The sequence below is a fragment of the Xiphophorus couchianus genome, chromosome 4, assembly GCF_001444195.1.
Source record: "Xiphophorus couchianus chromosome 4, X_couchianus-1.0, whole genome shotgun sequence".
NCBI lineage: Eukaryota > Metazoa > Chordata > Actinopteri > Cyprinodontiformes > Poeciliidae > Xiphophorus > Xiphophorus couchianus.
In genome coordinates this window covers 9,183,536-9,207,712 of record NC_040231.1, presented here as the reverse complement: position 1 = coordinate 9,207,712, position 24,177 = coordinate 9,183,536, and the positions used below count along the sequence as shown (strand labels likewise).

The 24,177-nt window shown below is 40.1% G+C and overlaps 1 protein-coding gene across 4 annotated transcripts in view; it reads right to left on the bottom strand.

Moving 5' to 3' along the window:
• The window catches only part of LOC114143798 (transcription initiation factor TFIID subunit 4), a 110,456-nt gene that overhangs the window by 6,612 nt on the left and 79,667 nt on the right, over positions 1-24,177 (bottom strand). The window contains exon 15 of one of the 4 annotated variants that reach the window (XM_028016125.1): positions 21,331-21,929. The exons of the other annotated variants lie outside the window; for them this stretch is intronic. Within the exon in view, the coding sequence (XP_027871926.1) occupies positions 21,888-21,929 (42 nt within the window). The 3' untranslated portion in view covers positions 21,331-21,887. Of the gene's footprint in view, positions 1-21,330; positions 21,930-24,177 lie in introns of those variants that run through there. 4 annotated transcript variants of the gene reach the window in all.

Here is a 24,177-nt window from a genome sequence, read left to right as displayed (position 1 = left end):
TTTTTAAAATAAATTTTATTAAACTTTTTTTAAACTTTATTTTACAGTTTGAGTTTTGAAGAAACCCAGAACAATACAGTGGTCAGTAGTGATTTAATTAAAATTAAAAAAGAAAATAAAGCTATTTTACATAACGTTTTATCTTTTTCCATGACTTTCTTGGTTTGTTTTCACTGAAATCAAAAGCTCTGTTGTAGGTCTTTGTATATGATCCAGAAAAAATATGAATAACGTAAAAATGAAAGTGTATAGAGAAGGTGAAACAGGTGAAACGATGCATTTACTTTGGGACAAATCCAGCAAGTGCCCACTTGAACCCAAGTGGAGAGAAATAAGACAGACGTTTCAGTCAGGAACACCCTCACCCAATTACATTGATTGCAGCACTCTGTAAACACACTGTACACACCAGCTTTAATTGCAAACATACGATGGGTTTGAATTTACAGGAACCAAACCAAAACCCTCCAGCACCCGCCCTCTCAAATGCTTGGTGGTGCGTACAATATGTATGACGATGCCGTGTCTCAGATTTCCCCTCGGTAAACTCTCTGACCCCTGGATATGACTTGACAAGTGAAGCTAGTCAGGCCACTGTTGCTGCCAACTTACTTTAGCAACATGTATCATCTTCTGCTGCTGGTCGAGGGGCACGTGGGTACAGCCAGCTCATCGTTGCCCCGGGCCACACCAGACCCCTTCACTCTGGGGAGTTACCCAGGCCTAATCAGGTCAATCATGGCTGACCACAAGTGAAAGATGGGCCTGCCTACTGCCATGCCAATTACTGCCACTCAGGAGTCAGGCCGACGACAGGGTCAGGGATTTTTTCCAATCAAAGCCATCCATCCACCTGGACAGATGTGCAGAAGTAGCCACAGGCAGCCAGTCGGTGCTTCCACTGAAGTGGACGAAGGTAGGTAGTGCACTGCAGCTCCCAGAATGCCTCATTTCCCTCAGGGAAAAGGGCAGATTTTAGTGAAACACAGACAGAAAGGTCAGGGCTTGTCCAGGAATTCTCACAAAACGGCATCGTCACCCTCTCCTTCTGTCTTCATGTGTCCTCCACACCAAAAAAATAAATCAGGGCTTTTAAGAAGTTGGCCTAGTGTATCTATGGAGACCAGCCTTTTCACCGGTACATGCAAGGAATAATGTGGAGGAGGCACAGCGGATGGGCGGGGTAAACATCGAAGCTAAACAAAGCAGATGGCTGAGTGTCAGTTAAAAAGGAAAGTGAGACATCAACAACCACGCTCTCCTTGTCGCTAACAATTACATACCAACCATGTTTGAAATTTGGTGGAGAACAAAGCAGGCAGCCTTTGTAAGTTTCGCAATGGATGAAAAGGAAAGGCAAGGAGAACAGAATATGCAGGAGAGACGCATTACTGAGACAGCAGGGCAGAGCAAAAAAGCAATGTCTCAAAATCAACTTGGCCAAGTAAGATCCATGAGGCAAAAAACAGCATCTGTCATTTTATCTGTGATGGCTGCTGCAAGGCAATATGTCATATGACATATCCGTCGTACAGAATGTGCAGAGATACTTCAATACATCTCTTCAGACGTTTGACTTGTTCACATGAGGGGACATGGAGAAAAAACAGAGGATAGAACCTAAGGAAAGCACAGCTTTAAAGCCTGTTTTGTGTTAAGGCCTCATAAATGCTTTTAGTCTTCAGCAATTTAGGCTTTCAACTCGACAGTCTGTTAATAGATATCGACTCTACACTTCTGTTTGCAGCTACTGTGATAATTTCAGACCGGAATTCACTGTACAGTAGGTGGAAAGTCATATGTAATGCTCCCTAATGCAGTAGCATTCATTTGCACAGTGAATGGACATTGAGTACTGTGAGCTAACTCAGCTAACAGAAGACTTAACTAAGGTTTCAGTCGTGGGAGCGTTCCAGAGTTGAGCTTAGTGCAGAGAGATGAGCTTACACTGAGAGTTTTGCGTCTGCATTGGATTTTCCTGCTGTTTCCTGAATCCTGTGGACCGAGGGACTGGTGAAGGAGCTGAAGACATCTTGCCAACTGGGACTAAGGACAGGTGAAATTCCAAAAAGGTTCAAGATTTTCCTTTGGAGTAAGGTACCAAATTCCACGCTTCGTCATCACATCAGGTCTGCAACGGTTTTTTGGGGGGAATTATATTTCAGTCAATTATTGCCGGCTTAGGTGAACATTGAAGTGTGGGCCCACATTAATTAACATAGGTTTTGTGGAACCAAAAGACTGAAACATTTACCATTTCTGTGAATTTATTATTGTGTTCAATATATGTTCAAAATCTCATACAGGTGTGTGTTTGATTTCTTGTAGAATAGTATTTGGAGAATGTTATTCTAGCTCAAAGCTATATTATTGGATGAAAAGAATAGAAAAGTACTGGTGTATTATTACTCTAAAGTGAAACTTAACAAAGGGTTAAACAAGAGAGTGTTATTATTTGTAATTTAATGGGTTTAATGAACTCAGGGGCCCTTACCTACTTCAGACCGGTATAGTTGGGCTATACAGGTATAAAACATATTCTTTACCGTTTTATCCATGTACAAAATAATTCAATAATCTGACTTTCACAAAATCAGAACAGGTAGATTAATAAATGTGCAGTGCAGTAAAATCTGGATATTTTGGATACGATTTAGTGATATCCTAGCAACACTGTAGTGTGGTAATATTAGTATCTTGAAAAAGTTGCAGATAAATAAGAGTTTTTAATTTTTCGCATAAGTTGTAGCCGCCTACATTAGACTTGTGACTGGGATGAGATGGTTTTAAATTGAACAGTCTTGTCCATTTTTTGCTCTACCAACGAATGCATCCTCCTTAGAAATGAAGCCATTTTTAGTATCTGTGAGTTTTTATACTAAAGGAAGGACTGAAATGGAAGAAGCTATTTTAAAAGAAATTACATTTTCAATCACATATCAACAAATGTCTGCATTTGGTGCAAGAGAGCAAGACTCAGTAGGTAACAGGAAAGCTGAACAAAGTTAATTGCAACATTTGTTATGAAAGATGCTGGACTTGGAAATGTTGGGAGCAGTTTGGAAACCTCAGAGTTAAAGTAAGGGATCTAGATGCTCAAGAATGCACACACAAAGAAACTCACATTTTTGTAACACTGGCTGCACTAATAGCTTAATTATAAGGTGCTAAAGATATTTTACAATATCAGTTTTTGTTTTAAATGAGGAAATGCAAGTTTTTCTACAACTGCTCTCTTACACAATGCCATATCTCCTTTTCACCTAATAAAAACAGTCTATATTTTGAATGCACTCTTACACCTCCATATATTATAGATCCTAAAGAGGAGAATGAATAAGGTATTGCTGTTGGTGACTTAAAGCTTTATAAGCAAATCTATAAACGAAATCCCATTTCATGTTATCAGAGGAACACTGGCCATCTACGTTCAGCCTTGGAAAAGTTTAAATGCATTCAGACAGTTTATTTGTAATGTTTTCACCCATACTTGGTTTAACTACCTTTACTTATGACTCCTTGTTTCCAGTAGTGAATTGGCAGCAGCTGTGCTTGCATGTGTCTGAATTTTCATTCACTCCTTTATTGTAACGAAAAAAAAGGAAAGGGTTGGTGCGGAAGGGCAGCAGGAGAAGTGGGGCTTCTTGCTGATCTGTGGCTTTGAACCTTGAGTGGCACCTGTGCCTTGATGCTGAAGCCAATATTGGATTTGGCCCAGGTCACACCTCAGGGCGGTGGGTTAATGGCCCACTTTGCCAGGCACACAGAGCCGCTCGGCCCCCGTGCGGTCCAACCTGCTGCCTCAGCACTCCCCTCCTCACAGCAGAAGTTACTGATAGAGGCTGTGTGGTGAGAAAGTGTGTGCGCTCGCTGTTTGTGCCAGTATCTGAGAACACACCAGCCAACATACTGCGTTAACTAAAACTGCGACATGGGAAGAAACCATTGCTCAGCATTCACATCTGTGGCTAAAGCCAGGCTCCATGTTTATGATGCTATGCTACTTCACTCTTATTACTTTGATGGTGAAAAATCTTCAGGCAAGAAGGACATACAGTATATTGCACAGACACAGATTACTGACAAATAAAAAGTTACAAGGAATTTAATAACGGCAAATAACTCGGTCACTCTTGACTTATCCTGGCTGCAAATGTTGCCTTTAGCTTCCTTGTTTTACAAACCTGTGCGACTGACAAGCGGCATGCGAGTTGTCTGACTGAAAGACAGATTTGCTGACTGACAATTTTATCAGAAGAAGTGGCTGATTGAGTGACTGGCTGGGAGCCTGACTGAGTGACTCATTTACTGACTCCCTGGTTGACTGAGATTGTGCCAAGAAGTAAAGCTTTCCCACATGTTCTCCTGCATGCTGCATTTCAATCGAGGAACGCTGCCTCGTCCCCTTCGCTGTGTTTACAGTGTGTAGCCCAGCCGTGGGAGTGCAGCCCCACTCTCGGCCTAAAAACGCCTCTCCTACGGCCGCCATTAATCAGCAACAGAGACTTTTGCTCTCCTCTCTCCCTCTCCGGCTCTCTTGCCTCTCCCTTTTTCCTCGCTCCTCTACGCCCACAGACATGCTGGATGAGGCCATTTTGAAAGAGTTAACAGATGTCGGCTGATTTGCCTCAGGCCTTCTGACATTGCCCGAGTGATGTATTTGATGTGGAGTTTATTCAGCTCTAATAAACGTATAAAGAATTAGAATAATAATTCACAGATGTACATACCCAGATTATACGCCACAGCCTCTCTTTGAAGCAGACAAGGCCGACAAGATTTACTGAAACAAGCATTGGATGAAAAGGGCTTTGGTTCAGTCTACTGATCACCACTAGAGATGCTCTGATCCAGGATTTTTTGGTTCCATTCCGATAATTTAATGTTGATATCTGCCGATACCAATGCTGTTGATCCAGAGCATTTTTAGGCAACAGTGGTCTCTCCAAGTAATTTCTTGATTGTAAACATTCCTTCAATGTGTCAAAGTCTTCCAACAGGCTGTCCCATTATGACATTGAATCCACTGTTTTCTGTTATTACTGTAACAATTCAACCAAACTCACCAATCTAAATGTTTGCACAAAACTCATACTGTTGTATTTTCTCATTTGAAACAGTAAGTTATCTCAGAAAAAGCTGATTCTAAATGCTAACTGTATTGACTGGCTGCAGACTCCAATATGCTTCATGCATATGTTTAAAGGGATGACATTATGTATTTTCCAGCCACATAGAGCCATTTTATAGAATAACCAAGTAACTATGTTAGCTTCAGTGGTTATAAAAACGCTGCCTATATTGAACATAGATTGAAAGAAATTTGACTTAGCATGATAGCCGTATATGAAGGCTTGAAATTGGGCCTCTGTCTCTTTAAGATGCTCCTACTCTTTCTGACACTCCCCCTTCAGCCTGTCACCACAACAATGTTTCTCCATGATGCCGTTCACAACCGTTCCTAGCAGATTTTGAATAAGAAAGAGACTGTATGATAAGCTCAGCAAACGTACAGCTCCTCCAGGTGTTTGCTAATTGTTGCTGCCGCTAGTCTGGAGGACCTGAGTGGGAAAGGTGGAAGTTTGGCTGGAGACTGTAGATCCAGGGAGGAGCTTTGGGTGAATAGGCAGAACTTTGTAAGAGCAAGCGTATTGGGACTCCCAAATGGCTACCACGAAAGATATGAGTTTGATGAGGGAATAACATTATAACATGATATGAAGCTCAAAAAGTTAATTTTGCAAAATATTTCCCTTTAAACTTTTAGTAATCTGCCAGATGCAAAACATTCATCTACTACACTATTCAAAATATGTATTTAAATACAATGGTTAAGATTACTATGTATATTTTACTGAAGTGTACAGCAATATTTTCAGCAGCAAGGTTAAAGATTCAGAGCAAAATTAGTCAATTTGCAAAACATAACCACCAATTTTGGATTGGTGGCTTTAACACCAGCCTAACCCTGATATCCAATCCAAGAATCACATTAGCATCTAGCCCAATACCGATACCGAATTGAATCGGGGATACCATTAATTACTACATAGTTATCAGCACTTCTAACACCAAGGCGCTGTGTCTCAGCACTATGACACAGGTGGCCTTTGTTCCTCACAAACCAAGCTTTCGGGTCAAGAACCCTTAAGAAATCAGTGCCGTTTTTTTACTGCTTTCCCCAAAATGGAAGCAAGTAAAGTGCATTTGCTACATCTGTTTTTTCTTCTCTCAAACATGCTTTCGCTAATTTGTCTTTTTGTGATGGAAAGAAAAACAAATAAAGGGCACACAGAGGGAAATAAAAGAGGAACAAGAGTGAGGTCTGGCTTTCTGATCATTGGAAAAGGAAAAAAAATGGGGGAATTACTCTCAAAACAAACAACTTCCATTTGCTTCACAACTAAACAACAACAAATCTCAAAAATGGCCAGTTGTAGAGTATCTTAATACCCACATAAACCATAAAAACAGCTACACAGCTCCATGGCAATGCATAGCAACCGTGCAGAATTTCAGTCAAGGAGAAAGAAGGCAAAAAAACACCTTATTACTTCTAACTCCTGCAAGCCATTTTGGTCTCCAAAGGTTTTAGCGCGCCGCAGGCCATGTGTCTGCAGTGTTTCGGGAAATGACTTGCCTTCGCACGAACACTGCTATGTTCTGCAGCACTGCTGCCCCCAGCATCCCCGCTCAATTTCTGTTTAACCCCTTCCTGCCTTCCCTCACACTGACTCACTGCAACAGAGAGCTCACACCCAGCACAATGCTGTCACATTGTTTAGCCTCCACCAAACTAAGGCAAATCAGACCACATTTTAACACATTAACTCCACTTCTAATTTGTCCGCTTAAGCATGTGATGTCTGTTAACGAAGAAGGGTTCAGGAGAGGCGCAAGGTTACACGGGAAAGGAAAGGATGAAGAAAAAAGAAAGCTCCTGCTTCTTTCCACTTGATCTACTACAACGTGCGACATAGTTTGCACACTTGAGTGTGTATCAACGGTGGATTAAATCTGCAAACTCGTTGACACAACACATAATTAAAACATCTTGCTCGAGGTTAGGAATTTTCTAATTAGTAGTGTACTGACAAAGCTGCAATTCCATCGCCCTGAGTTTCAAAGTCCACAGGTTACTGCCAAGATGAAAGCCGGCCCTGGAGCGCAATTCTGCAGGGCTGCTCATACAATTCCTCAGAAGACAGTCACAGGGTCACCGAGCTAAACAGCGTGCTGCACCCGGAACCTTGCTTCCAAACAAAGAAACTTCAAACTTTCCTGCCTGGAAACACAATCTCGCTTTTGTTTCGCCACTCTTTTTCTTTTCAACCGGAGAGAAACAAAGAAATCCATAGGAGAAAACTAAAAAGTTGTGTTTAATCTGTTTAATTAAAATATACTGAATAGGGTGAGCTAATCGACTTGTTATAAGTACTACAAAGGCTTTACAGTCACGATGTATAAATAACTGTTTTATCTCATGAGTTAGGTTATGTTTTGGGGTTTTAAGTTATCTCCTTATTCTTTCCATGTTGGTGTGTTATGGGTCTGTGTTGATTCTCTGATTTCCCATTGTAAAGCCAAGGTGCGAGGAGTTGGGACAACTTTCTGCTTTTCTTTAACTGGTTTGCAACTTTGCTCTCCTACGCTCTAAATTTATTTTTTCTCTTATAGATCCTCTTCAAAGTTTTTAATCTTGGATTGGCTTCACAGCATCTGCAGGACTTCCTGCTGTGCAGCTTTTTAAAAAAAAAACAACAAACAAACCTGTATTCAGATCTTTCTCACCACTTTAAGATATCAAATTGTCAAAACCGTTTATGTTACTGTAAAGTTTATATCCAGGTTCATCTATGGAGCACTTTCAAGATGACAATGAGACAACAGACCCAACAATCAAGCAGATAAACTGAATGCTGTAAGTACTGAGTGAATATGCTGCACAGAACAGAGACACACATTTCAGTAGGGATAGAATTTTTGTATTAACACATCTGTATCGAAAACCTATCTGCAATTAAAATAATGCACATGCAAAACAATGCTTAATACACTGTTAAATACAATTTATTTTTTACATTCATGTATTAATAAATATTTGCTACTTGCATGAAGACCATAATCCAGTAAACAATCAGAGAAAGGCTTTACTAAATGTTTCTTTGTGCTATCCACAGCAAGGATACGAGTAGCTGAGAAACCTCTCAGTTTGCCTGATAACCTGGTCAATTAACACAGGCCAAGTATCTTTGACTACATAAAGTATCAGAAGTAGAACTTTTGCAACATTAAATATTCAAGGCGTTTCATATATAAAATGAACCCAATTAGAGTTAAAATAGGAGAAGTGTAATGAGTCTCTAGTCAGAATGCTTGTCTTCAGAACTACTCACTAATGAGCCTATGTTGGTTTTCCGCACTTTACTTTCAATGGTGTGGCACTGTCATTTCAGCTGGTTTTTAATTTTTAATTCAAGTTGAATGAGAGGGCGGTGACTGTGACTGAGTTAATAATCAAGGCAACGGGGTGTTTTGCAGCCGATGGATAGCTGGGAGAAGTTGCCAAATGAGCCTCATGGTCCACTCTTTGATGTCTTTGCGAAACGCTTGCAAGTAGGAACAACCAGTTAACAAAAGCCTATCAGTTCAGAGTGGTATTGAGCATAAATGACCACAATGAGGAGAATGCTTCCTGCAAATGGCCTAATTAGGGAGAATAGTAGGCTGGCAAAGTGGTATGACACTGAGATTGTGCGTAGTAACACACACTAAACTTGAGAATGAGATAAAGCATCAAAAGACAGGATGGATCCCTCCACTCTGCAGACATGTGCTCCGTTCTGAGCTGTCACTCTTCACATGAACCCTCCTATGAGCAGTGACACATTTCACTTAACAACAAAAAGAACGCACCAAGGGCCCACAGCAGACACCCTAGTAAAAGGATTAGAGAGCACGTTTATAGCGAGGGATCACACTATGCGCCGGCCCTTGATCTCAAATTGATGTTAATGGGGCCATTTTTGACATCTTTTAGCCATCCCAGACTCAGTACCAGTGCCGCTGACATTGGTCCCAGTGCACCCAGTGTGGCGTCTGCAAACTACATGCTGCAGAAAAATGGCTGTTCCAATTAAGATCCAAGCTCTTTTGGGGAAGAGGGTAGAGTTTCATGTTTTATAAAAATGTCCCAGAAAGACAAAACGGAGTAACTGAGAGCTACTGTGACCCCCAGTGTCATTCTTTTTATCGCACTTAAAACGAATGCTTTTAACAATCTGAGTATTTATAAAAGTAATGCAAATTTAATACAAATGACCTACTTGTCCAATACTTTTCTTTGCAAGCAGAAAGAGTGGTACATTTTGTAGTTCAATGACACTGAAATAGTTTTAGGGTTCTACAAGATTAGGAAAACATGCATTTATGTACTGTTTAATAGCACGATGATGATGACAGTCAAGTTAAGTCAAGTGAAGTTCAACTGTAGAGCACATTTCAGCAACAAGGCAGTCCAAGCATTTATATCATAAAGACATAGTACAGTATCAATTGATGACAAACTCACAACAATCATCAAATATCTATACATCAAATATATTAATCAATGTTTCAATTACCAGGCAACTCTAAACAGGTGGATTTAAAGCAGTACTTCTCAAATAGTGGCACACGCCCCCCTGGGGGGTCGGGGCGCGAGAAGCAAGACTTTACGATTGACTTTAATCACGTTAACTGATAAACAAGCCTCCGGTCACTAGGTGGCAGCAGTGTTCAAACTAATCATCAGGCTGCCTCTTCAAGCCAGTAGAAGAAGCTACACAAAACTGTTGTAAGCGAAGCAGAGGAAGAAAAAACAAAACAAACAACGGAGCAAAGGATAAAAGCATGGATGTTTTGAAATATCTACCATCATAGAGGAGCGATGGAGAAGTTTGATGGTGAAAAGAAAAACGGCAGCAGAGGTAAAGCAAGTATGACGGAGTTTTATGGCCAGGCTAAGAAATTTTTATTTTCAAATACAAAAATACAGTCATCATGTACTACTAGGACCAAGTCGTATTAGCAGAATAACTTAAATATTGGCAGGACAAAGACGCAATATTGCAAGAAGAAAGTCGTTAAATTAAAAAGCTTTGTGATATGTAACGTGACCCGCTCAGCAAGTCTGGTTCTTACTATTAAATAAAAAGTTTGAAACAATCGTTTCAAAGTCCTGGGGCTGAAAATTTGCTTCTGATGTGCTAAAACATTTAGTTTTAGCACATAATTTACTCATTTGTTAAAAAAAGTACCAACTATAACCTTACAAGACCCTCAGTATTCCGCAATTTAGTGCAGTATGGTGAAAAGTTATAAAATTACCACTTTTTTCCTCGTCCAACTTTACTTGTATTTAAAACCCAAATCAAAAACTCAGAGCCCAGCTCTTATACTCCATCATAAGCCAGTAACTGTAGCTCTCAGAAAAAGGACAGGAAGTAGAAACCTATCTTTTTATTGTTAATGCAAAATGTTATGCACTTTTCATCTCTTCTCATCTGACAAGCTGGAATATAATCAATATTGCTGCAAATTTTTCCACAATAAATGTCAACTATATATCTTGTGAAAAACTAAACTTAAGAAGCTGATAAGTAACCAATGCTTATAGTTGTAAAAAGGTTTACTATATTAAGTCTAAAAACGCACATGCCAGTGAATCATTTGCACTTATTCTCTTTCAAACTGAGTAGACTTGATTAAATGCTACTCATTCACTCAAACTGATTTTGGAAATTATTTTGAGGCTTAGAACAATAAAACTGCGGTTTTGATAATAAGGTCATACAATGCTGGAGCCAGTTGTTTGTACAATAATTTATTAAATATGAACAGATTTGCAATTGTATTTAAATTCTGGGGAGGGAGGGCACGAAAACAATTATGATCCCTAGGGATGACAGAAACTTATTGAGAAACACTGATTTAAAGGAACTTTGTGTTTCAGCATCTTTGCAGTTTTCTGGAAGTTTGTTCCAGATTTGTGATGCAAAGAAGCTGATTTCTGCTCTGTGTTTGGTTCTGGTTCTGGTTCTGGGGATGCAGAGCAGACCCGAACCAGAAGATCAATAACAACAGATCTTTAATGCATCGTGGTGCTAAGCCGTTCAGTGATTTATAAACTAACAACTGTATTTTAAAGGCTATTCTCTGAGCTACAAGGAAGCTCGAGTAAGGACATTACAATTGGGGTGATGTGCTTTATCTTCCTGGTTTTAATCAGAACGTGAGCAGCAGAGTTGTCTGATTTTTTTAGAAACTGTGAAGAAACTGTTGCAGTAATCAATGTGACTAAAGATAAACACTTGGATGAGTAGCTCCAGAATTTACTGAGACATTAGTCCTTTAAACCTAGAAACAACATGAGAGGGCAGAGGTGGTAATTGTCTTTATGTATCTCTTAAGATTCAGATCTGAGTCCATCACTACATCCAGATTTTGGACTGCATGCTGACTCTTGATCATTCCTACTTAGGTCCAAAAACGATAACTTCAGTTTTGTTTCTGTTCAGCTGGAGAAAGTTATGGAAAATTATTACCCACATTTCCCCCTCTTAGCTTTGTTTTCCATGATCAAGATTACCCCACCACTTTCCATGACCCTAAGGATTTTGGCCACCTAAATTAGGCACACTGAGTTCATCCAAATGGTAAAATTTACTGTTTGCATGCAGAGCGTTAATGCACGTCTCACTTAAGAATTTTATTTTAAAAAAATCTTTTTTTTCAGTAATTCAATACAAAGTTATGCTATGAACAGATAAAGAACAGACAGAAAAAGCCATTGCTAGAGAAGATTGCTGTTAAAACTATTCTATTGAAAAACTATTCAGTGGAACTTGAGCAGCAGAAAAATGTTAGGGTTGGAAAAAAATGCAGAAGCAATAAGGGAGAGCCAAAGCTTTGAATTTTGAGGATTGGTCAGCAAATCACATTCAACAGCTTGGAGGAGATTGAAAAGGCATGGATATTGGCTGTTGTTAGTGCTTCAAGAGCCACATTACTTTTTACAAGTCACTCCTGAACCAGACAAACACAAGCATCTTACTTGCCTACGGATAGAAAAACAAAAGGGTTGTTTCTCAGTGGTCCAATGTCCTCTTTTTAGATTATAGTAAATTTTTAATCTGTTAATTAAAGTTCCAGTTTCTGACAGATGAGTGAAGAACAGAATTGAAGTCATTCAAGGTCCAGTGTGAACGCCTTTGTGTACACTGATATTGCAATGATGACAGCCATTCTATATATAATGCAGCTCTTCAAGGTAGCATTAATAAGAAATCCAGTTGATTGTGGGGGTGAAATGGGAGGCTGTATTGTGAGATTTGTTCCCATTATGAGTTTCCTGAAGGTTTCATTCCTCCCATCAGATTCTCCTTCCACAGGCCCACAAGGCTTCCTTCCTACCTGCAGAGGATTTTGGCAACCTGATTTAATATTTCGCATACAACAGCATCCTTTTTCAGCAGCTGTGTCTGTGTGTGTATAGCGCTTATCTACATATTGACTCGATTTAAATCCACACCCTTGTCTGCCATAATAATTGCACATCTCATAAAAGAAGGTGCTGAATGCTTCCTCCACCTGAGGCGGGCAGCCGTAGGAGTTGCCCACCGGCGCCCTGCAAACAGGCCGCGGGCCCTGCCTGGTATCCAAACAGCTCCAGCATTCGCACAGAGCCATTACCTTCCACTGTGTAATGGCGTCTTTCTATTAGGTTTCAGCTGAAGAGAAAATGGCAACACAAGAGCGACTAAATGTGTTACTCTCTAGTGGAGGAACAAGGCATTCGGAATAAGTTGAACATGTGATAAAGGGTGCTGAGGCTTGTTTGATGGGGAGAAACACATAATGTAATACTCTGGGCAATCCAGTGATGCCTCCAAGGGAGGACCAGGTGGGGCCTTGCCCCTTCCCCTTGAAAAATGTTGGACACCCCTCCAGAGAATCATGTTCAACTGATACAAAGACATCTTATTCAATCAAGACATATATATATATATATATATATATATATATATATATATATATATATATATATATAAAGCTACTCCAAGACGAACATGTTGAGTCACAATTATTGTATATAAGTTGAATCTGTTGCATAATTTTATCCATTTAATTGATTAGTTTTATAATTAAGTCGATACTTTTTTCTTTTTTTACTTTGTATTGCCATTAGTCTATTTGACAGACAGACTGACAGATTTCTTCTTAGTTGTGCCACTTATATTTTTTTTACTAGGCTGGTCTGCCCACCCCAATGAAAATATGATCTGCTCAAGTTTTGGGAACAACCCAAATTGACAGGCAAGTAATAAGTGGCCACATCCAGCTATGCACAACTTCCCCAAAGTTCTGTCACTGGAGTCTGTTCATTAGTCTGACAATTACATAATTTATGCAGTCTAAAAAATACATGTGATCATGAATCAAAATCAGAATGAGAGGTTAGGTAACACCGCATACCAGTCGGCACAAACACCAGTGGAGCATTTGATAAAGCTAAAAAGATTTGCCTTTATCTGTTCGTTCATATCTGATGATATTCAAGCATCTGAATTCTGCTGAGATTATTTGTCAAAAACGGCTGAATTTTACAGTTAATTGGCCTCCCTAATTAGCACAGGATGTCTAATTCCCATTGCAGTCAGTGTACTAAATGGTAAAGCTTTAGCGGGCGGATGCCACTCCTTCCAGTTGTAGAAGAAAGGCTCTCTGTGCAAGCCGAGCTACCACTGTACATTACACACTCAATGATCGATTCTAAATCTTAATTAGGGAAAGGACAAACAAGCAAAGAGGCTTAATGAACTGTGTACCTTGTCAAACAGCTGGATGATTATATTTATTGAAATATATGTTAAATTTAATGATCTGGGCAATTAGCTGCATACCCCCTGTGTAATCTCTGAGGGACAAAAAGGGGCCAGGGAGGCAAATACGGGGGCCACAGACCTAATGGAAAGCAGCTGACAAATATTTGTCATCCCCAGAGTGCTGAAAAATGCATCAGACGATGTTGCGTTTCAAAATCAAGATGTCAGAACGGTAACAATCCCTGGTGTGCTTCAGCCTCATGCAGCCAGCTGTAACACAGCTCTTTCCTGCACTCTCAGCTTGGCTGGGACCTCATTTTATTTAACGATCTGAGATATTCTACAAAAACAATACAGAAACATAACAAAAGATTTCTAAAAGTGGGCTCAGTCGTCATTATCAGTGTCTCTTTTTTTTTCCTTTTTCATGGCCATCCATTCCTAACTTTTTTTTTTTTCTAAATTGGTCAAATGGAAAGCGAGGGGGAAAAAAATTAAGCTGAGCCGAAAAGTGCGACTTGGATTTAATATTTTATAATTGCCAAGGGACATTCTAAGATCAATGAATTTTTGCCCGGGACGCACATCAGAAAGAGATGTACTTCAGTCTTTTTAGGGAACATTGGTCTATTTAATTCCAGTGTCTGATGCATGAGAAATATGCCTTCCTTGGCCTCCTTCTTCTTCCCCGGGCGCTGCTGCAGGCAGACATTACCACTTTTAATGGGCCGCCATGAGAAGAGGCAAGTCAGCCAATAACCCATCCTCACTAATGGATTGCTTTGTTTGTTCTTTTCCATTGTTTTTTCTCTAAAACTAATTTTAGATGCTCTGTTTTCCTGTTAAAAGACAAAACAGGGTATTGTTTTACAATACTTTGACAGAAACAAAGCAATAGGAATGAATAAATGTCAGAAAAAGGAGCAAAATACTAATTTACATAACCCTCTTCAACTGTGATCTCTATCCGGCTGGTCAGATGTTTGGATGTGTACAACTCACTTACAATAAATTAGTTACGCATTTTCTAAAAATGCTGCATTACTGCATAACATGAAACCTGAATAACCATCAAGTGATGACTTTGAAGACACCTGCTCTATCTTCACGACTGAGTCAGCCCCTTAACTGCTTGTTTGTTATACGACCCCCTGGGAAGTTGAACATCAATCTGCCATGCCGCTACACTGATGAGTGGGAGTCAGCAGACGTTAAATATCTGTATCGGAGCTAGCATGAAATAAAGGTTGTGCAGCATGCAGCTAATTACTGAGAATTTTCTCAAAGTCCTTTGCAAGGACAGCTTTTTGTAGGATATATAAGGATCTCTTCATTAAAACAATAAAAATTGCTTCAAAAAAAGAATTTAAATTCAGAAGATGCAGAAATGAGTCAATTATGATACAGTAAAGTTAAGGTTAGTGCTCAGTTAGGGTGAAGACTGATAAACTGAAAAACATAATAAATCAAGAGTTTAGAAAAGAGGAGCTACTCTTTATGTTGTGACTTTTTTTATTCCATATTACCCTTGCTCCTCCCTCATCTTTGGCACTTCACCCCCTTACAGATGAAAGATCTCTGCCAGGTGTTTATTTCTTTCTCCATTTATAAATCCAGACAGAGAATGAAGGATGAATAAAGTATAAAGCTTAAAAAAACATGTTTAATATAAGAAGTTCCTTGAATAAGCTGTAACAGAAAAAACCCTCCAGTCTCTCTAGGGCACCTCTGTGTAACCTTCAGCGGTTCCATGTTGATAACTTCATTAGCAGCTCTTGTGTTCCAAAATTTTAAAGTCATTTGGTAACGTGACGTAATCAGAAAGTGGCAGGCGAGGGGGCTTGCATCCCTCCCAGATGGAGGATATTTCTGTACTTAAAGAAAGGCAAAGCAGCGACTGAGGCGTTTTCAGAGCTTTTTCCTATGAGAAAGTGAAGGCGTAGGATGAGCAGAGACTCGGTATAGCATAGTGAGGGGCCCATGCGGTATAGCATAGTGAGGGGCCCATGATGTTAGGCTGTCCCCACGTCCCTGGCCAGCAGGCTAGCTAGAGAGCCAGCCATTACTGGTACGCCTCCACGGAAGCAAGGCAGAGGGGAAAAAAATGCAGCAAATTTCATTCCTCAGAAATTTAATTATATCAAGATTAACAAGGGAGGTAATTAATTTCTTTAAGATGAGTATCTATTAATTGCCTGGGGCTCAACTTTGTTGTCAGAATCGTATATTTAACCATTATTCTAGGGCAAAGTTTTGCAGGCAAAAATGAGGGGGTTCACCACTTTGCTGTGAATATAAACATATAAAACTTTCTTATCTAAATAAAAAAAATTAGTGTTAATACTCCTATGTTAAAGGACACACACACAACCCTACGCACACACACACATATATATATATATATATATTTAAATTCAAAGTCATTCTAAAGAGAGTGGCACAAATGCTTAAATTTTGCATCATTATTTTAACTCTTTAGGAGAAGGTATCAGTTTACATGAATGCTTGGATTTGAGTATTTGTGGATAACAGATATATTTCGATTTTTGGACTGACTACAAACCGAAACTCTCCATATTACTGAAAAAGTTCTTTAAAAGTGGAGAATTCAGTATGGAGTTCTGGAAAGAAACCAGGTGGAGCTATAATCCTTTAATACATGAATCAGAATTTCCACTGAAGCATGAATAGCTAAAGTTGATCTGTTTCACCATATCCAATATGACAATTAGTGAGGAATTATGTCTTCCAATCTGCACTTTTACCTTTATATAAAAAATGTAATTATCGGCAAAATCATTGGCTTGGCTTAAGTTAGGTTAAGCTAAGTTGTTAGCTGGTCTCTCTTGACCTTCTTTTTTGATTTGTTTTAAAAATATATAATAATAATAATAATAATAAACATTCATCCAATGTAAAATACACATGGTTTTGTTGTTTCTTGGGAATTAGTAATTAGTGTTATTAGTGGGAATCAAGCATCTGGGTCAACAAATTATTTTGTTTCTGAGTTTTAATAAATTTTGAGATTGATTTATGATCTTAAACTTTAATGTAACTGCATTATCTAACTTTATTAAATGACAATGATTTTCTTTTAAATGTGTAACAGCCCTTCATATAGTTTGACCAAATTATTTAGTCAAGTAAAGAGGAAACAAAAGTAGTTCACACAAGTGAAGACTCAACCAATATATTCCTCTTCTCGTGTGAGTGATGTGGTTGAATTTTAATTGCTTTAAATTGCAGCGCAGCGAGCATAAAGCAGCCATGAGAACCACTTTGCTTTGCATTGAATAGGGGGAGTAAAAATTGGCAAAGTGCATTGTGTGAAAGCTCTAAGAAGACATGGCATATGGCCAAGAGACCCAAAAAGCTTTCTAACCACTCAATTCTGTCTGCTTTGTGCCCACAGTGGATATACTCAATTGCCTTAAGATGTGAAGTCAAACTAACATTATAAACATCTTGACATGATGAAACCCATAGCAGCCTCTATGTGCCCTCTTTAATCTTATTTATGCAGTACATACAGTGGAAAAGCCCACACAGGAATCTTTATGTTTTATTAAAGTTTGATATAAGTCAAGCTAAAGTCATAGCTACACATTCTATCCTGAATTATGTAAATAAATACATCCACGCTATAGCTAATAGACAGTAAATGTCAAGGCAGCCAAGGAAATTAGCAGAGGCTTCCAAATGAAAAACAGCAACAGTGGAGCTCCACATTTCATAAAAACAAAGTTTAGTTAGCTGTCTTTTCCATCTCAAACAGAACCAAATAGGTTCCCAAAGCACGGTAAATAAAAGTGGACATCAGTGTTTCTTTACAACTTTTAACCAAGTTCTAACCAGAATACTGAGGGCAGAGCAGTGGACAACGATGGAATGGAAGAGAAAAGATGGAGAGGGGGAGTCTGATTTTCCCTCTACCACCACTCAGCTGGCGTGTTTCCTTCTTAACCAAACAGCCTGGTTGGCCCTGGTCCTCCGAGTCCTCGCAAACCCCCTCCCTCCAGCTCCGGAACCGTCGTACTCTCAGAGTTTCCTGTTTGTCTGGTTGAAGACCTGGCCGTTTTGCTCCCAAGCGGCACATTGCGAGGGACAAAGGAGGAGGGGCAGGCGAAGGAGAGAAGCACAAGACAGAAGGACAGAGGGGAGGTTGGCGGGGAGAAGGCAAAGGGAGAGACACTGAACACTCCCGAGTTGGGATTGATTTACTTCATTAACCAAGATTACAAGTTTAACTTACAAACCAGAGGTCAAAATTTCTCATTAACAAGGGGACCGTGGAGAACCTCGGGGCATGGAGACCACTCTTATTACTGACTACACATTTCAATCTGTCTTTGATGTTCCATGTCTGCCTTTCTACCCCCTCTTTCCCCCTCCTATTTTTTGGCAGCGAGGTTGATTTTAATTGTAGCTATAGAACAGAGCATAGTTTGCCTGTAAGCCAGCCTCCACATCTGTAGTGAGTGGAGCTTTAGTGATATTGGGTGCAGTCCATAGCTTGGGGCTAATTTTAATGGTGCCCCCCCTCCCCTCCTTCTCCTTCCTCCTTCATTGGAGACTCAGATTGTTTTCCACGTGATTCCTGTTAATTTAGCTGGAGGAAAGGGCATCAGTTTTCCTTGTGCTTTTCCCCCCTGTTCTCCCAATGCCTCTCACTCTATTGCCTCACTCCTTCTTTCTGATCTACAGCCTCAAAGAAAGAAGGTGAAATTAATTCAAATGGAAAAATAGACTGTGCTCACTATTAAATCCCTCGCCTACCTTTGTCCCTAGCATTGCGCCTGGTCGAGACAGATAGGAGGAAGCTTACGTGGCTGTACAAACTGGGGCAATTTAGCTGGTATTGTTGCTTTTACGTCAACAAACAAAGCTCTTCCTTTGATGTGATAAATGGCCTAAGTGCCTGGATGATAACTCAAAGCTCATAAATGTGTCAAGGATATTTCAAAGCAGTAGGCATGTTAAACACTGCAGGACATTGTGCATCAGGGTAATTTTTACATCTCAGAACCTTTAATGCTGCCTAAGATGCGGAGAGGAGTTTCCATCTGTCTTACAAGCACTCAAAATACAAGCCACACAATTCAGATAAGATTCACCACATGGGAGAGGAGGAGATCACAAGATCTGAAAATCGATACGGGGGAAATGAAACAGTACAGCGTTCCAGTCATGTTAAATGTGTTAAAGGACAGAATTTAGCGAGTGTGATACAGTAATCATTATGGGTACAGATGTATTTGGCAAGCTTTCTCACATCCGGAAAATATTTGACGATATATGGCAAACACACCACCGAATGTTTTTATGGTTTGCCAAACACATAGTATAGTAAGAAAGCAGATATCCCATAAGCAGATACTTACAGCTGGGCTCCAGAGAACAACATAACACTTGGTGGTGATAATCATACATAAGACATTATTTTTAATATCAGTTCAACTGTAAATCTTTTCTTTTGATCAAAATATGAAAATGTAAAGGTAGTTTTACAGCATTCACTCAAAACCCATTTTATTATTATGACTGGCTACACATATCAGGTTTGAGCCCCTTTTGCCTTCAGATGCAATATGGTTTCTAAAATTTTCTTCAGAGTTTCTGGTTCTTAGCATGATAGCATTGTCCAGTTGCATTGATGTTGTTAGTGGCTTATGCACAAAGTGAATCTCCTTTTCCCCCAACATGCCAACAGGGCGCTGCAGAACTGACATCTGGTGACTGTGAAGGCAACTGGAGTTCAGCGAACTCATCCTCATCAGCCATGTGATTTGAGCGTTATGATGCAATATTCTCCTGGAAGTTGCCATCATCAGATGAGTACACTGCGGTCAAAAAGGGATGGACATGGCCAGACACAAAACTCAGCATTGCTTGACTGGCACCACTAGCCTGAGCAATTGTTGCAAATTCAATTCATGCTGTTTCCACCAAATTCTGTCCCCATCATCTGAATGTTGCAGGTGAAATAAAACTCAATGGACCAAATTTGGTGAGTCTGAGCAAATTATATCAGCAGCTTTTTGTTCTTAGCTGACAGGAGTCAGCCAGTGACCCAGTGTCACTTTTTGCTGCTGTAACCAATCTGTCTCAAAGTACAATGTGTTGTGTATTCTTGATACCACAGTTGTCATAGGTGTTTATGTGAGCTACAGCTTCCTTGAATTTCTAACTAAAAGAAACAAGGACATCACAGCATTTTCTGTGGGCCCATTCTTTAGAAAAATGAGACATGTCCACCTCTCTTTCCATTCTGATGCTCAGTTCAACTTCAACAAATCATCTTCACCACAAGTAGATGCCCAAACTAACACTATTGTGTGAACAAGCAGTTGAACGGGTTTACCTAATAAAGTGGTTTTGAGAACACCAACAAGAGGTTGTGCTCACAGGCACTGTGGATGGAGGGTCATGGTAGGGTTCCAGACACTGGTGAATAATTAGAAAGCTGGCAATTAGGAAAGAGGCTTTTAAAAACTCTTAATATGCCATGCTTGCTTTAATGACGGAGTCATGCTTGAGAAAATATATAAAATAGAGTGAATATAAATGAAACTTTTAACAGAGAATTCCCCAAATAAAAATGTAGAAATGTAATAGAATAGAATAGAAGTACTTTATTCATCCCAGCAGGGAAATTACTTTGCAGTTACAGCATAGAGACAAGACAAGACAAGAGACAAGACACAATAACAACGTCCGGGTGTTGAGTCTGGAGTTTGGCTGTGGCAGAGCTGATGACGTCACAGGCCACCGCTGCATCAGCTGATGGGGAAATGTAAACAGCGATCAAAATGGCGGACATAAACTCCCTCGGTAAATAACACGGCCGCATTCCCACAGCCAGAAGTTCAATGTTCAGAAGTTTCAAATCTGTTCCTTCACGTTAACATGACCGGGATTACACCACCTCTCACTCACATAAAGTGCAATCCCGCCGCCCCTCTTCTTCCGACTCTTGGAATAGTCCCTGTCCCCGCGCACCAAGGAAAATCCAGGGACCTCCACGCTGTATTCCGGAATAAGCGAGTGCAGCCAGGTTTCCGTGAAGCAGAGATACTGCACTCCCAGTACTCCTTCTGGGTCCTAACCAGCGCCGTGAGTTCGTCTGTCCTATTTCTCAAAGACCTCACGTTCCCCGTAATGATCGCCGGTACCGTTGGCCTGCGCCGTCTCTTCTTCTACCTCCGTTTAACTCCAGACCCGCAGCCCCGTCGTCTCCTCCGTAACTCCTCCGGGACCACAGGCCCGTCTCCGGGCAGCAGCAGAGGCCCACACAGCGCAATCAGCCGTTCACGCGAGCAAACAATGCCGCTACTCCGCTCGGCGAGGTTCTCCGCAACCAAGAGTATAAAAAGTAGCAGAAGAACGCGGAGAACATCGACAGAACCACATCCAGCCATTGTAGAAAGCCCAACTGATGATCCATGAGTTCTTCAAGCACGGATCCTTAATCGGTTACAGCAAATATACACAGACAAACACACACGATGGGAGCTGCGTCTGCAGGCAGCCAGCTGCGCCGGCGCCATCTAATTCTAATTAGAATATGTTTATTTACTAAAGGTAATAATTGGGTGGGTGAGACATGAAGGATTAGAACAAGTGCAGCAAAGTCAACTACCAATTTTACCATATTATGTTACAATCGGGATGGAAGTGGGTTTTATGGAAATGAATTTGAATCTATGGATTGCATTTACTTGATTTGATTAGATATTCTTTATTGGAAAAATGGTTCCTATTTGCCCTAAAATGTCACTTGTTGTGAACTGGTAATATGTAAGTAAATGGGATTAAGCTGAGTTTCACCACGTACCTCTATGTGACCCCCTACCTGTGCAGTGACCCACCACTGGGACCACAGCAGGTCCTCCAGCAGCCTCGGCCATTGGCTCTTTGAAACTAATCTGCCCTGCGGAGTCCTGTAAGACCCCCTTTGTTACCTCCTGCAGACTGGATCAGGCTGGAGACGGACTTTCCAGTCTTGACAGGCTATCAGTTTCACAGCCCATGGCCATCCACATCCAGGCGCAGGCCCGAGTCCTGCAGAACCACCCTCAAATTAAACATAGGGGGAAAGAGTGGGGGTAGAGTGGTTGGGAAAAACATATGGAGTAAAATGTTGTCACCTGAATTTCCTCGAAGTCATAAAAAAACCGAAAAGAAGTGGTGTGAATATAATGAACAAATGGTAGGAATAGTGAAAAGGAGGATTTCAACAGGAGCTCTGCCTCTTAGTGAACAGAACAGGATCTCAACAAGACCATTATCTGATTCCTAATTTGAGCTCTGGCACAGCACTGAAGGGCTGCCTTTGTCTGGGATTAATGCGGAAAGCTCAGGATGCAATGTCAGAGGGAAATAATCAGCGTGGGCCCTTCATAACGTTGGCTGCTTGTGCTCCTGGCCAGGGCCCCCGGCTCATTTCTGTGGAGATGAAATCTATGACAAGCCCCTCAGTGAAGCTGAGAGCAGGCAACAGTCCAGTAACACCCACAGGCCTCCAGGCATCCTGTGACCCCCTTAGAAAAGTCACATTCACTTTGCTCTGGAGAAGGGAAAGAGAACGCCGCGGGGGCTTCCAGCCCATGTGAAATGAAGAAATGTGAGGAGGTGAAAACGAAGTGAAAATAAGTTAAGATTCCTCCTCCGCCCCCACTGCAATAACTCCAGAGGAGGGGCACTCTGATTTCACTTCATTATGCCTTCTAATTAAACGTGCATGGGACATTAAAAAGAGAAATAAATAAACAACTCCTTAATGTATATTAATGCTTATGTTCTGTAACTGCGTTTAGGCGAGAGGTTTGAGAAAGCTTTTTTTTCCCTCCTTTCTTTAAATGCAGCAGAAGGTCGCCGGCTAATACCCATCAGGGTAAAACATTCTGAAAGAGGTTGGCACTGCACTCAAGGACCAGAAGTAATGTTTTTATTTTGTTATTTATGCTTTTTTACCGGGTGCATTACTATGCTCCTCTGCAGCATGCTGCTGTTAAGCGAAGGATGCGAAGATGCAACTCGATAAGCAGGTTATTAAAATGACCAATTGACATTCAATATTCAGCCTTATTTTACATTCATCATATTTACGACGAAATATGTGGAATTTAAATGTTTCTTCTGGTGCCTAAAGGTAAATGTGACTCGCTGCAGCAACCGTGCATAACTTCACGTAAACTCATGTGTTAGAGAAATGGGATACTTCAGTCACTGCTTATGGTGCTTCAAACAGAAGACGTTTTTTTTTTAAACAACAGCTTAATTACAAACAGACTTGACGCGTCACACTAAAGTATGTCAATGTGTTGCTTCTAAAAAAAGTACTTCCTGTTAGTCATTTCACTTTATTGTTACTAGGAATTTGTATTGTTTGCATTTAAATGCAGGTCTTAAGTGTCTGATGATAAACAGCTCAAAACTAGATGTAACGATGTGGGGAAAAAAATTACTTTGAGCAAATTCAATTTAGTTATCAGGATTATCATGGCTTCGTTAAAATGTGTTCGAATATGTAAAAATCGTATAATGCACTCAAACCTAATATTTTTTTAACTAAACCTAAAATAAAGAGCATAAAGGAGTACAATGGTTACTGATGCATTTACAGACTGAAAATGATTAGTAAATACCTAATTGTTACTGTTGGAGTGTTTGAAGTTTTACTGAAATATTTCACTATATAGTAAATTGTGAGAAGATTAGAATCTTTTTATTATTAGAAAGTCAGATTTTCTAAAAAAAATAATAATTTGAAAATGTATTACCTACAAGTCGATATGGTAAATATAAAAATTTTAAACACACAGTACGTTATTGTGGTAACACTTTGAACAGATAGTTTGAGGTTAAAACCGATAATTAACCATAAAATTATTATACCTTTTGGTGCGTTGGCACCTTTCCCTCCGGTTCCCAGTTAATGATAAATAAATAAAGATTCAATCATTTCAGCACCTTATGTAGCAATAAGTCTTTGTAAAAATGATCTCACAAATCTTTCACATTTCCTTTTAAGCCTGCAGTCAATTTTCCAAGGAAACTTCTTGCTTGGTTTGATGTGTAAACCATTCAAGAATTGTGAATATACCCAAAGTGTGTTATTCGGTCATCACGTCCACGTTTGTTCAACTAAATTATGAAGTTTGTGGTGCAGTCAAACCTTTGGGAATATCAATGTATGAATGTGTGCATGTTTGTTAGTGTGATTAGGTGAATGTGGCTGAAGTTTAACCCGTTTTGAGTGGCTGGTTCAACTGGAAAAGTAACTTTTGAAAGTGTAGAAGAAACAGCC